Source organism: Acomys minous, assembly GCF_964271855.1.
Source record: "Acomys minous genome assembly, chromosome: 3".
NCBI classification, from domain to species: Eukaryota; Metazoa; Chordata; class Mammalia; order Rodentia; family Muridae; genus Acomys; species Acomys minous.
Genome location: NC_140485.1, coordinates 132518064 through 132533617, shown reverse-complemented (window position 1 = coordinate 132533617; position 15554 = coordinate 132518064). Strand labels below are relative to the sequence as shown.

General features: G+C 42.5%; 1 protein-coding gene across 21 annotated transcripts in view; it reads left to right on the top strand.

Annotated features, from left to right (window-relative positions):
• Window positions 1-11405, top strand: part of SYNE1 (spectrin repeat containing nuclear envelope protein 1) — a 463289-nt gene extending 451884 nt beyond the window's left edge. For 19 of the 21 annotated variants that reach the window (XM_084774487.1, XM_084774489.1, XM_084774503.1 and 16 more), the window contains 2 exons: window positions 908-966; window positions 10439-11405. In XM_084774487.1, the coding sequence (XP_084630613.1) occupies window positions 908-966; window positions 10439-10682 (303 nt within the window). In that variant the 3' untranslated portion in view covers window positions 10683-11405. The remainder of the gene's footprint in view (window positions 1-907; window positions 967-10438) is intronic. The other 2 variants (XM_084774491.1, XM_084774490.1) reach the window with 1 other exon arrangement.
• Window positions 11406-15554: the final 4149 nt, after the last annotated feature.

Genomic DNA, 15554 nt, shown 5'->3' with positions numbered 1-15554 from the left:
TCAAACAAAGGGGCTTCTGGGTGATGATGCCCAAAGGCTTCGGGGTCCTAACCCTGAGAGCACCACTACTCAAACCAACCCCATGTATGGCCGGTGGTGAGAACTGTCCCACCAGAGCATACAGAGGATAAAGGGCAAATTGGCTCCTGCTACTGACTGCACCTCCATTCTCTGTGTGATTAGGAGCTTGCTTTTATTTTTTGTTTGACTTTTTTCTTGTCTGGCTTTATAAGTATATTCATTCCATTTCCCCTTAGATTTTAGAAGTAATAATCTCATTTGTATTTTTGTCATATATACTTATGTTCTATGCTGACACATGTGTTATCCTTATTAGAATTTTGTTTTCATTTTTTTTTTTTACCAACATTCACTAGTTTCCTATAGATCCTAGTTCAAGAATGTGAAGGAATACTGGCTTTTCGATTCAAATTTTAGGCCTGATATATCTTGAGTGTGGTGGGCTTCATGTCTGTTTACTGTTAAAATTCTTACTATGGGCTCTGTGCCTTCAAAGTTGCCAAAATGCCAAAGCCCATGTGAATTACCACTGAAGTATGCAGAGTGGTAAAGTGAATGTTACGTTTAGAATCACTAAATGCAGAGGGCATCTTAAGCAACACAGATCATCTGTGCGTCTGCAGGGAGAATTGGGAGAGGCTGTGCCCGCCCTGGGCGCATGCCACAGTCTCAGCTCATGCTAAATTAATGGCTGATACCGTAAATATGTGTCTATCCTACTCCTTCCACTGAAGAAAAGCCAGTTTCCTTAGTCCATGGGTACCGATCATTGCTTTTGGTTTGTTTGCCCTTTGCTGCCCTCTCAGTTGTTTTCATTGGTTAGCTTGTCTTTATTTGCCTGGACTGAACATTCTTCTTTCTTTACCCCCCTGTTCATTGCAAACAGCCACGAGGCAAATGTAGTCTGTCACAGCCTGGACCCTCTGTCAGCAGCCCAAAGAGCAGGTACCTTGTTCTCCTGGTTTCCACCTGTTCTAGAACCCCAAGAGGATGATAAAAATTGCCCATGATATAGGGAGACCCCTAATCTGGTGTGCCTCAGAGTAGTGGCCATGTTTCACCCTTTCCCAGTATATCGGGTGACATGTCTCTCTGTAGAGAATAGGTAAATCTCACAGTGCATGATATCCATCTTCCATCAGAAGTGTGTTTCCCTGTATTTACCCCGTCTGGTCCTGTTGATCAAAGGATGCTCTGTGTGTCCATGAATATGTGATTCATAGTGGCCCAACTGCCGTTAATTCATGGCAGATTTTTATCATCCTCTTTCCTTCTAGATTTTACAATAAGGCAGATAATTGATCAATGAATTATTTCATGACTCACAGAACCCACAAATCTGCATAAAATATACTAACATCCCCATTTTTTTTTTTTTAACTTTCTGTTTTATCCAGATTGTGGGTTTTAGATTTTCAAAATGGCAAAGCCTAATTTGGTGTTCATTTAAAATCACAAAGTACTTTTCTAGAATCTTCCGCTCGCCCGCCCTATCACCCTTCTCCAGTCAGCGCACTCAGCCACTCACCTTCCTCCCACCTGGTGAGCCCTTTCGCTCTGAATCCAGGGCCAGCTCTTGCCCTGCTCGGTGGCCTCCTGAGAGCTGATGCCCACAGTTGTCACCACTGCCACCATACCTCAGGCTTGCCTCTGAAGTCCCTAATGTGCCTGCACTTAGCAATGCTTCGCCTTTTCTGTTGTTTTTGTGATGTCTGTATGCCTCTGCCCTTCCACAACTTAGCTTATTTTTTTCCAGAAAAAAAAATTTTCTTTCTTCCTTTCTTTTATTTCTTTCTTTCTTTATTTTTTTTCTTTGAAATGAAAATACTATTCTTGTAGCTTGGTTTTCATTCCATTTGCAGGCAGTTCCCTATGAAATATCTGCCCCTCTTGGGAACTTATCACCACTGAGAAAAAAATCTAAATGCCTGCACGGAGGGTGGAGATGAGAAAACGCACAGCTGTAAACTGCCCCTCAGTAGTAGTTTTGCTTTACCAGCTGTGTCGGCAGCACTGCAGGGCTGGCTATTTTCTGTGGTCAGCCTCACTCAGCTGAGGTTACAGATTATATGTTTCAAGCCTCCTTTTACTGTATTCCCCGCCCCTTGGTTTTTCTTTTTTTGGGGGGGGGTTTGAAAACAATGTTGTGGTTTTGTTTTTGTTTTTAACAATCTGTACTAAAATAGCAAGAATGAAGTGCGGAATAAACCCCCCTGGAGCTTAGGCCATTAAGGATGGACATCTGTGGGTATTCTTATGGCCTCTTAGCCGCCTATAGAAAAAGCAGTCACATCCTATAGGCAGCGTTGTATTATATAATTCCCCTTCTCCCACCAATGGTGGGTGTGCGATGTCCAGAGGAGAAGGCATCCCACAGATTCCTTTGAGAAAACCACAGGTCCAGTCTTCTGACTGACACAAGTGATGCTGGCCATAGGGAGCTGTTAGGCAATAGCAAGAGTAACTCTATCACCTGTTGGTCCACAAATACCAAATCTATCTGCTCCCCTGATTATTTTAGGCTGCCACATAGGCCTTCTGAGTATGTCTAAGGCATTGTTTCTTGGGGCGTTGGTTGCTTCCATGTGCCTCCTAACAGGGCTTTTGCCAACGGGTCAGCCGCATTCTCATTGCACTAGCCAAGAAGCTCCAATCGGCTCTGTTCTGCTCAGCATTGCTAATTAACATCTTTCCGATGATTCACCAGTGCTCCTTTGGTTATTCGGGAGGGAATAGGTTACAAAGAAACTACACCTGGATGACACGCTGCATCAAACACCTTGGCAGACAGCCTGTGGCTGACATTCTGGGGCTTCCTAATCCCATGGCACCTTAGACTGGGTGCACTCAACCCTGACAGTGAGTGCAGAGGGGAAGCCAGCTTCGCTTAGAGTCTAAGCTGTCATGGTGTTCCCTGGCATGAAACTGGAGATGCCTTGTGTTTGATCTTGCACTGGTCCAGCAAATCCAAATGGTTATTGAAGAAGCACGGGATTCAGGGACAGATTCTGTATTCTCAGACCAAAAAAGGAGCTAATTTGGAAAGGTATTGGTTTGAATGAAGAGGCTTTGATTTGTTGTCGTTTCAACTCAATGTTAACGATGTCCTTACCTGTTAGATATTTCTTGAATTTTAAGTTGGCAATCCCATGTTCTCATTGAATAGTATAATAGTCTAATTGGATAGAGACCACTGGTTTACTCAGAGCCTACATTGTCTGGGCCCCAGACCTACAAAATCAATACACGATGGTTTCTTCCACTAAAAGATTTGCAATGTATCAGAACCCAGAGATTCCTAGAACCAATTACAAGAAACTTCCAAAGAACTTGCTGAAATGATAAGAAGCAGCAGCACATGGAATTGTGGCTTCAGAGTAGCACCGTTTGTGGCCCAGCTGGTCCCTTTTACCAGCATCTGACTTAAGCTTTTGTAAGCCTGTCACCAAAAAGCCCTCCGTACAGGTGATATGCATGGATGAGTAATGGCTGAAACCTGGGAAGCTGCACGCTAGCTTTCAGCAAGATGGAAGACTGTGACTCTTTGCCCCGTGTGTGGTTAGATGAATGATGACTTCACCCTGTAGCTGAGAACAGTGAGAGACAGAGGCTCTTAGTTTGGCACCTTCTACAGAGAGAATTGAGAAGGCACAGGAGTTAAAAAAGGATTGGCTGAAGTCCTGGTAGGAGTGGTGAGATGGCTCAGTGGTTAAGAGCACTGACTGCTCCTCCAGAGGACCCAGGTTCAAATCCCAGCACCCACATGGCAGCTCACAACTGTCTGTAACTCCAAGATCTGATGCTCATAGACATATATGCAGACAAAACACCAATGCTCATAAAATAAAAGGTAAATAAATTTTTAAAAGACGGGCATGGTGGCGCACGCCTTTAATCCCAGCACTCGGAAGGCAGAGGCAGGCGGATCGCTGTGAGTTCGAGGCCATCCTGGTCTACAAAGCGAGAACAGGATGGCCAAGGCTACACAGAGAAACTCTGTTTCGAAAAACCAAAAAAATAAATAAATAATAAATAAATAAATAAATATTTAAAAAAGAAAGAAGGCATCCTTTCAAATTGGTTCAAAGTGGTCAAATATATTCAAGCAAGCCAGTGGGGTTTTCTTTTGCTTCTTCACTAGAAAGTACTAATAAGTGCTGTTCAGATTCTGGTGAAATTTGTTTTCCATTTCCTTCTGTTGGACACTTCCTGGAAACCCACATGTTCAAAGCATCCAAAGAGCCTTAGCATAAAGCAGTTGCCTTTATGTGGCCAACTGCCTTCATGCTCCAGGACAACTGTGGGGTGGGACACCAACAGGCTTCTCTTTTATTCTTTTGAAGTAAGCTGTCCCAGCATTCACGGGGAAGGAGTCAAGCAGGTTGGGAAATAATATCTTTGAAAACACAGTTAGTAAATCAGAACTGTTTTCCTGAGAAAAAGACTGAACTCAAGAGTTCCCAGCGATGCCACTCAGCACACCTCAGTATAGTCATGCAGCAAATAACTATCAGGCCCTGGCATTTACTTAGTACTGAATGTGGTTCAAGCACCATGCTAAGCATTGTATGTGTTTCCTCAGTTAGCCTCAAAGCCCCATGACATGGCTAGAGCCCTCAGCTTTCAGACAAGGACAAGGGATTAGAAGTGAGACCAGAACTCTCACAACACTCTAGAAGCTACTACCATCGTGAAGACAGACCTCTCTACCACGGGATGTCCACAGTAGGGTAAATCAGGCAGTATGTGCATAGGACCAGGTGAACGCTCGATTTAGAATAAGGGATTAATGGAGGTGTCAACTGATTCTTGCAATGTGTCTTCTGAGCCACTTATCCAGAAGTGCTGGAGTTCAACGATCATAGATGGACACCTAGAAATTTCTGGTATATCAAAAATTTTTTATCATGTCTAACAAGTGCCAAAACAAACTGAAAATATCTTTCCCCTCAGCTCTATTGAATGGGATTATTTCATTGTATCTTCCTAGGTCCTGTAGAATTTGAAAATAAGTATTGAGATTCTCAGGCCCCCAGTTCTCCTGTCACGTGTACTTCCTTTGTGTCATGTGTTTTATTCCCCGCTCCCTCCTTTACTGTTCTTCTCCCTCTGTAAGTGAATAGATGTTATAGAAAAGCGACAAAGCAATCATTTACCCATCAATTTGGAAGAAATAGAAGAGAGGAACAGGGTATATATTTACTTATAGAGAATAAGCACACGATATTCTAGACAAAAATTACATAAATATATCTCCATTAATTTAGTTCTTTGGGTGGAGTCACACATTTAAGTTTTCCTGTACAAATGCAGTCTACACTGTCACCCACATCTATACAGACACTGGTGAACAAGGCCTGTGAACCAGATCTCTTGCCACCTATGTTCTGACTTCTGTTGAATTTCCCAGGGCTCTTGAAACTCGCATGATCTTAGGTCAATAAGTTTATATTAAAAAGTACCCCTTTATTTGGAGATCATTAACCTATTGGTACTAAACTCTCTAAGACAGAGCCACTTTGAGGAAGCAACTTTGAAACTTTGGAAATTCTAGAGTTACTCCAGGTGTGGTGGGCGCTTCTCTCAGTTGGCAGATTAGCCATTTAGACAACTGCCCTGACGGCCACTAAGTACTGTGTGTCCTCTTTGTCCCAACCTCAGCCCATTAGTTCTCCCTAGGGTGGCATTCTTCAACAGTCAAGTCAGGTGACGGTTACATTTTAATGAAGATTGCTCTGATGTTGTTAAATGTGCCATGTCCTTCAAAAAAAGTCTGTCACATGAGAACCCATGCTCTCCAAACAATGACCTTTCTAGCTCTCTTTAGGAATGAACTGGACATGACAAAACCATCTGTTTTGATGCTGCTCTTTGACCTCACAGAGGCTAATAATTGACAAAGAGGGACGATCCAGATCTTTCTGATTGAGTTATCAATTGCTCGTGGGCCTTTGCCCATCACTACAGTTATCAATTGCTCATGGGCCTTTGCCCATCACTAATATGTCTAAATGTCTCCTGATGGAAACATATCGTTAGAAATGGAGGGTTTTCTCCTGCCATTGTGCTGTCACTTATCCAGCTCCAGGGGTCAATGTTGTCTGTCAGGGACTATTTTCACATCAACACGTACTAAAAAAATCACACCAAAGAAAGAATCATCCCAGGGTCTGTCCTATCCTATTATTCCATATTTCTCAGGATACTTTAAAGCAAACCATTGAATCTATAAGCCATCAAAGAAAAGATGGCTTCAGTATTTAATATGCTAAGCCATTCATCAGCTTCGAAAACAAGAAAAGGAAGGCCAGAGAAATAGGTGTGGCTACCTGTGTATTATGCAACTTCCCGGAAACATAGTCCCCTTATAGTGATATAATGACATGTGACAAATGCCTCTTTGACTAGAAACATTGATCTTAAACACAAGAAAACAACTTCCCAATATTTTAGGGTGCAAGCATTATTATTTGTTTCTACATGTGAAATAAATGAAACATACATGTGACCTGCATGCCTGTCATTCATGTCACCAATCAATAGATCATAGTACATCAAGGTGGGAAGGAATCTGGGGAAGATCTCTAGATTTTCTAAAAATGTGTAATTTGGCTACTGTGAGAGTCAGAGTTCTGGGGCTGGGGAGGTAGCTCAATTGGTCATGTGCTTGCTGCGCAAACACAAGGATCTTATTTAGATGCTCAGCATCTTAGTGAAAAGTACACAGGAAATCCTGGTGCTGAGGATGCAGAGGCAGAAGGATCTCTGCATCTTACTGCTCAACTAGTATTGCAAGTCCATGAGCTTAGATTCAGTGAGAGACCCTGTCACAAAAACATAGGAAGGAGAAAATCAGAGGAAGACACCTGATAGCAACATTTGGTTCCACAACTACCCATACATACACAAAATGTACACACACAAACACACACACACACACACACACACACACACACACACAGATTCTTATAGAGAGTCCAAAGTTTGATCATTGAAGTCTCAGGTGATTTCCTTCACTGTGCTCCTTCCTAGTGATATAAACTTGAGCCTTCATTCTGTGAGCCTTAAATGAGGCTTGTGAGTACATACCTCCGATGTCTGTGTGGGGAATCAAATGAGGATGCTTAGAATGTCACCTAGTGGTTTTCAGAATAAAGGTTAACTCTCCTTAACTACTTTCCTATAAAGTGAGGAGAATGGTTACATATGTGGCACTACCTAGGCATGAATATTTATAATTGAGTAGCTGTGGAAGTTTCTAGTCCCCTTCCCTTAGTAAGGTGCATAACATACTTTATGCTTTACTGCTTATCCTTAAAATGTACATTTTCTACCATGTAGCTCATTATGGATAATTTAATAGGTTTGGCATAAGGGCAGTCAAGGAATTTTCCCACTAGATGGTGATGGAACTCTTTTGGCCTCTCAGTTTGGGGCCTGTTATAATTGACAAATTAGTAGACACTATAAGTCATATAGAACATAGAGTTGGAAAACTAGAAGATGTCTTGCCTGACTTGAAGAGGCTCACACAGAGGCAAGCTGAGTTGGGCAGGGTGGCACTGCCTTTAGTTGAGGCCTCAGGAAGAAGTGAGGTAAGCTGGGTGTGGCCAGGAGATAACTTGTCTTGTCAAAGAATCTTTAGAATAATTTAAAAAAAACTTTAGATGCCATATTCTATAGTTCTCTGAGGCTTTTGAAGACCTTATTTAACTATTTTACCTTATATATCTGTATAATCACATCTGTTAGGCCTAGGATATATATTCTTGTGATAAAATTAGACTAGTATTTGACATGACCATGATTTGTTCAACTAACAATTAGCTTGTATTACTTAATTATCCTAAATAGGCTGCAGCACCACTTTCAAGGTATTAGAAGTAAACCTTGTTTTATAATTTAGTTGGATAGGTATAATACCTCATATTAGAATATATATAGTCTGTGTATATATGTGTATGAAAAATAATCTTAGATTTCAACTCTATCCCAGTGTATCAGAATTATACTTATTTTGCATCAATATACAAAATTCTAAACTAATGAATTAAAAATAGCCTTCTTTGTGAGTAACAATTAAGGCCTTGAGGTGAGGAATAGATTCAATCATCTACCTTTTGTTCTATCCTCCCTCTATATTTCTATATCCCCCCTTTCTTTCTTTTCAGTTCCTTTCTCCTTACCTACAAAAGAAAGATAAAGGAAAAGAGAGATGTCCCTGAGTCCAACCTAGTTTTTCTCTCTGTATCAGACTAATAATAACTTATAACCAACTCCTGATGAACATAGGTATCTTTATACCAAGAGAGTAAACAGAAACCTAACCTACCCCCTTAGAGGAAATGGGACATCACTCTCTTAAGGTTTCTTCAGGCTGATTTAGGGCAAATAATACCTTTGAAGGGGCAAAAAAAAAAAATGGGGAAATGGTTAAGCAAGCCAGGGATAGCATTTGTGGTCCAGTTCCTAAATGTTGAGAAATTCCAGGCTTAATAGGAGTCCTGTGTGGGACAGTCTGAAATGCTGACCAATTGGGATCAGAAGCTTTCTACAACGCTGCCCTGGAAGCTGTCCTATTCTGATAGGTAGCAACAACAGAGGCACCTAAAAATGGGCAAGCTTAGATGCAGGCAGAGTCGACGGCTAAACTCTGCCAAGACAGGTTAAGAAAGCCCTCAATAGTTCCTGCCTCACAAATATATCTATCAGATATATTGGGCTAGAAGGCTGAAAAATGATGTTCCAACATTACAGAGAGTGTTGGGTGACTGTTCAGGCAGTAAACTGTCTCAGTCATTTTTTCATTTTGGAAGCTGCTAGCCTGCACTTCCAGTTCACTCAAGTATTTAAATTGTATTTCTTCTCAAGTCTCTGATAGGGTTGAAGACCAGATAGCTTAGTCTTACAATTAAGCTTAGTTGGTTAGGGATTAAGATGTTTTTAGATCAAGATAAATGTTTTAAGTTAATAGAGATGAGATATGATAGATATTGATTTTCATTCAGAAATTTAGACCCAACAAGATAGGAAAGACGTTTACTTCAAGTTTACCAAATACAAAGAGCCAAATCACTAGGAATGTAACATTTATGTAATTCCTGATTGTCTCATGGTTCTTCCTGCTGTATTTAGTTTGTTTTATTTATGTGTAATAATCTAAATGTATATGTTTAAAAAAAGAAACATAAAAAAATAGAAAATACAAGAAGTGAGGTTTTAGTTAGGCCAGTGATTTTTCTTTCCCCTCCAAATACTTCAAAACCATACTAGAGACACACACGGGGCAGTGTGAATGCTTAGGACTTCAGCACGAGCCTCTCTCCTAGACTCCTCTTACATCTTAGTAGCATGTTTCTGTGGTTCCTCTGTACCCTTAAGAAGATTACACCTGTACTTGTGTTTTAACACTTATCTTCTCAGGTGCTACCCCCTCTTCTCCACTAATCTCAGGTAATCCAGCTTCAGAAATTCACAGCCAACTGGGAAAGCTACAAATATCATATTTTTTTTTTTTTTAGAATCTGAACTTGCAGATTTACCAGCATAGGTTTTACATCCTCTTTTCCAAACAAAGCATTCCGTGTCCTTCTGTTTAATTACACTAAACTCGTGAGGGAATCCAGACCAGGTCCCCAGGAACACATCTTCTTGTGCACCTATTACCTTCTGCTCACAGGATGCTGTTAGATGTACGTGCCCATAAAATAGTCCTTGTAAGAAACCATTCTTAGCTGTTTCCACAAGTAACCCAACAAAGCGCTAATGACTGCTGTAAAAAGAAGATGGAGTCCATTGCGGTCCTCTGTGCAGCTTTGAAACCGCTTACACAGGACCAGATGCTGATGTGGTGCAAGATGGGACCCGGGCATGCTCTGAGGTTGGGTGCCTTTCCTGGGTCTGAGCAGCATGACTGGGGGCGTTTTTATCCTTATGTGACATAGATTTGACCATATGTGGGATGCTTGGAAGTGGCACACTGTGGGGTTCCAAGAATTAATTTTGTCTAACAATGTTTCTGATATTCTGAAACAACAAAAAAAGTTAATCAAACATCTACACCTTAATTATCCTAAAGTTTTCATTATTGATGGAATTTCTTTCACCAAATTGACTAAAAGGAGTGTAATATGAATCCGTTTTGTCACCTTTAATTGACTGACTGGATATTTATTTTTGAGTTAGTGCACTTTCCAGCCACTGTTCCTTTGGTAGTGGGGAAGTGAGCCTGCAGAGAGCTCATAACTCTTATTTTCGTGCTTGGGAAATGACATGGGCAGAAGGCTGGCAACTCAATGCCAAATTGGGTTGTGTTTTGCATGGCCCTTTAAGTTCCAGGAAGGCACTAAAGGAGGAAAAAAAAAAAAAGCAAAGTTCCCATCCTGTATTCAGTTGTTTATGTCAATTCTTCCCTTAGGTCCACAAAAGGTGGCTCCGATTCCTCCCTTTCTGAACCACCCAGGCCAGCACGGGTGGGTCGAGCCTTCCTCTTCCGGGTCCTGCGGGCTGCCCTCCCCGTTCAGCTGCTCCTGTTGCTCCTTATTGGGCTCACCTGCCTAGTACCCGTGTCCGAGGAAGACTACAGCTGTGCCCTCTCCAACAACTTCGCCCGATCATTCCACCCCATGCTCAGATACACCAACGGTCCTCCTCCACTCTGAGGCGAGCAGGTGTCCTCTGCATAAGTGCTGGCAGCGTGGAGGGGAACCAGGCCTAAAGCATCCCCAGGCCATCGGAGAAGACATTGATCTGGGCGGAAGGCCTGCTGTGGCAGCTTCCGCTCTATTCCATACCCTGTGTGGAAAAAAAAAAAAAAATCAAGCCGTTGGACATGGATGGTAAACAACAGGAGGTGAACAGGATTGGTGCAGTGTTCGTTGACACTCTGAGCCTTAACACTAAAGAAATTAAGTTAAGGACATACAGAGTTCCCTGGACCCATGAAGTCTGGGCCTTTGGCATAGCCAATGGCTCCAGCGGGCCATCTGGGCAGCTTTCCTATGGTGCTGCTCCATCAACCGAAGAGCCCCTCCTCCCGGGCGCCATGTCAGTATCGTACAATCTACCAACCCAGCCCGCGGGAGTCGTTAGAACCTCCGCACGTACCATTTTTAGGAGCATAAGGCAGCTTCCTTTCTACCCTCTTTTCCTTTGGGGCATGATAGTTTAATGTTGCTTTGGAGGCACAAGCTGTAAATCTGAAAGGCACTTTTTAAAAAAGGTATAAAGAAAACCTGGATGTAATAAATAAGATCATGGAAAGCTTTATGTGAAGAAAATTGAATGTTATAGTATTAAAAAAAAGATATTTATGTATGTACAGTTTGCTAAAGCCAAGTTTTGTTTGTTGATTTCTTTGCATTTATTATAGATACTATAAAGTACTTCATATGTGTCTTTTCTTCCTTTAAAAAAACTTGAATTTTCATTATTCAGTAAGATGCAACCTAAATTATCTTTTTGTTGTTATTGTTAAACCATACATTATGTATGGCAATATAATTTACATGTTAAATAGCAATAACTAGAATGCTTTGGTATGGTTTAAAACAGGGAAAAAAAAGAGAAATATTTGAAGTTGTAAAACAAATACCCCCTTCCCAAAATTTAAAGAACAAATTACACTCTCTAAATGGATCGGTATAACAGGTATGCTAGGCGACTGGTCCTGTCTCTCTCCTGTTACTCTGGTGGTCAATGGAGTTAAAAAGAAATCCAGCTTTCACAGTCACTGACTCAGAGGAACAGCACATGCTGGATTCTTTGGGGATATGGAACCCAAAATGGTTCCTGCTACTTCAGTACGCGGAAAGGTGAATTTACCTATCAGTATGAAAACTAGACAGAAACACATAATGTTGCCCATATGTCTCCTTTCTAAATTTTTGTGCTTTACCTACACTTACTTTTTCTTTTTTTTTTAATGAATGAAGCTGGAAGGTAAGGATGCGTTAAAGGAAAAAAGGTGACTAGAGAAAGTGTGTATTCCCAAGGAAACCTGGGAGAGCCTTTTCCCGTGGAGCAAGTCAGACCTCACAGATTCTGGCTTCCCATCCCTTTGTGCAGTTGGCAAAGCTCCTTACAGATGCTGTCAGAGGCCTCCTCCCCCACCACCCCAAAGGTGCACATGGCCATGAGTCTTCCCAAAGCCCTCCCTTTAGGGACCTTCTTTTCTATTAAGCCTCCTGCTGATCCTTAGCTACTGGGCGAGACACAATTTTCCTCTTTGTATTTATGTTTGGATACATGAGGTGCCAACATGCCATAGTCAAGCTGAGACAGGAGGATTAAGAATTGGAAGCCAGCATGGGCTTTTATAGTGAGACCTTTCCTAAAAAAAGAAAAAAAAAAAAAAGAAAGAAAGAAAGAAAGAAAGAAAACTGATTTCATTCTGCCCCGTGACCTTGCCAACTGTAGCCCTCATAGAATGATTTGATGCAAATGAAATTTCAATTTATCATTAAGAAATTTTAGGAGGTTCGTATTCAGATATACATTGAAGCTTCCCTTTGAAATAGAAGGTTCTGGTGGCCCACGAACATACTTCTAGGTTGCATTGGTTACTGGTCTGCATCAGCTGCTCTCTAAGAATTCAAAGGGACAGGTTCCTAGTTGCATCTGTGTCCTCTCCACTTCCTTCATCACCTGTGCCACACAAGTCCCTAAATAGTCAGGTTTATAGATTCTATTTTAGATAAATTATTTAGACCAACCCAGGATCCTTAAAGGCTCCGAAGCTATAGGTTTGGTACCATCTCAGGCAAAGTGTGTTCCAGGGCTTAGTAAGCTGAGCAACTTGAACTCACCTCAGACCTTTCATCCATCTCTGGGGAAAGGCCTGTGGGTATTGCATTTACACATCTACCTGGGGGATGCAATTCCTGCTCTTGACAAGCACTGCTCTATGTTCTCTTTACTCCAATCTCTGACCCTCAGGACTCCTTCCATCCTCTCTCATAAGACAGCTCACAAGCCACCTCCCAGCTGAAGAATATTCTGGTCACTTCTCAGCAATATATGACTTCCCTGCACCGAACTTTCTTGATGTGACATTTCTAGCATGAGTGCTGTGCCTTCTACTGTCAGTCAGTTCCTACCTAATTGCCCCTAAATACTCCCAGGAATGATGTTACTTTATAAAAAGGAAAGGCTGCTTTGAGAGATTGCCAGCACCATGCAATCAGAGCTGAAAGAATCCCTGGGCATGGGTCGAAGATGAGTCACTCCTCAGGTCTCACTCCACTCCTGTGACCCTATCACTCCTACAAGAGGCAGAAGGTTGGCCTCCCACTACATTCAGTCCTTCCAGGTCATGGAGCTGCACTGTGAAGCCCGGAGTGGTGGAGGAGGCAGGCACAAAGGGACCTCAGAGGCATCCCTTCTCCACGTGTAGTTGACTCATTTTCTCATATCACTGAAGAAGCCTGTGTTAAGTATGTCAGAAGGAGAAAACCCATCCTTTCCACTCTGCTGGTTATTAAACCCAGAGCATTGAACATGCTAAGCATACACTGCCACTGAAATACATCCCAGATCCTACAGAGATAAATTATTTTCATTAACCTCATGAAACACCAAACAAAGGATGTGAAGTGAACTTTCATTAAACATTTAAAAGCTGGACTCCACATTGGATACATAAAGAAGCAGGGAACCCAACGAGTCAAGTCCTGGGGCCAGGAGATGGTGGCCTGGGCATTTAAGCCATGCCATGGCAGTGACAAATGAGACCTCTGCCCAGGGCCCTCTCCATATTCAGTGCTTAGGGGAGGACACAGAAGCATCATCCTCTGAACCCATCTGTTACCCTGGAAACAGAGATGTTCATCAAAGGCTTAGTGGAAGGGATGGGTATGCTGAAGAATATTGAGGATAACAGGCAGTGATGGTTGTTGACATCACATTTCTATAGTGGGGACCTCCAGTATTCCACCCGTGTTTTAGGGAGAAGAATTAGGTTCCAAGGATATGTATGGTAGGTAAGTTAGAACACGGCCATGTTGGTGATGAAATGTGCCAAATATGAACTGTCACAAGTGACGGCCAAGGAGGAAATTTACAAAGAAAAGCAAGGAAAAATACAGGATAGGGACTCTAGGAGCTCTAAGCCACAACTTAATAAGAAATGCAAGAGGGATGACAAACTTTTAGATAAACAGTTCTGGAAGGGACAGGATTAGGCTTCCTAGGTAGTCAGACAGCTGTTATTCTCCCTGTGTGTTAGAGGTAAGAGTCACCTTGCCAAAGCTCCAAAGAAAAGTAAGCAAGCAATTATTGCAGAGAGGCAGACTGGGGTAGACTGGCATGCAGCCTGTCCCCCAAGTCATCGTGTTAAGAATGTATGAATTCAGCATTTTATCGACAAGCCATATAGAAACACATAGCAAAGAAAAATGGAGTGAGGTAATTTGGGAGAGCTGGCCAGGACCACATGGTCAGAACCTTGGAGGAGCTCTGTGTTGGTGTATTTGTCGGGCTGTTTAATTGGGGTTCTTAATATCTGTACCTCCCCCCCCCAAACCCTTATTCCTTCCATCCCTCCAACACCAGGTAGGAGAGACAGAAGGTTACTGGGGAGAGGGGCATTGAGTTGTTTTTAGGCTACTTCAGGGTCCTTTTTAGGGTCATCAGGTTCCTTGGGGCACATCCAATCCTCGTTGTCAGGATACCTCCAACTTCTCCTCATCAAACTGCAACAACAGCAACCAGGAGCAGCAGCGGAGAGCAGCCTTCTTCGTCAGAGCCCCCAGACTCTCTGGGGATCTCCCATTTATACCCTCTCAGGAGTTCCCAGAATTATACCATCTGCAGCTGGCAAAAATCACACCCCTCCTAGAGCACGAGACAATTATAGTTAACGGCGGCGGACAAACTGAAGCAGCCCCATATCCCATATCTGGGATTAAAACAAAACAACATATTCACATAACACAACTGGGTTTTTAAGGAGACTAAAATCCTTACTACTACTGTGGGTGTTGCTGGGGACAGCTGAGGACAGTTTGCTAATTGGATTCTTTGCTCTGTGGCCTCCTATGCATTGTCACTCTCACCCAAGAGCCACGGGGAACAGTGCTGTAGTCAACAGCCCCAGAAGGCATTGCAAGTAGGTCAACCAAAGACTTGGCCCCAAGTAGATCAACCAAGGACTGGGACAGACCACGTGCAGCCCGTGCCCTTTGTGGAGAGAAAGACTCCAGCCTCTGCAGACTCAAGTCCCTGCTAGGACTTCACTACTCCCTGTGCATTGCCCCTTCATAGCAGTCCCCACTGACATGTAGAAGAGTGTGAGTACCCTCCCAACCTCATCCTAAAATAGGCAATGAAAGCAAAGAGGAGGCCAGAGAACTGGGATCAAATATGGGCAGAGAAGGGAGATTGGGTCTCCCTCTTCTTGTCATTTGCTTCATGGTAGCCCCTGATTTGCAGCAGAGTGGGGTGCAGTTTTGAAGAGTAAGTCCTTAGAAAGGGGGCAGGCAGGGTGGTTTACAAAGCCCGGAAGACAATTTTGTGCTTAGTCATATGCAGCAATG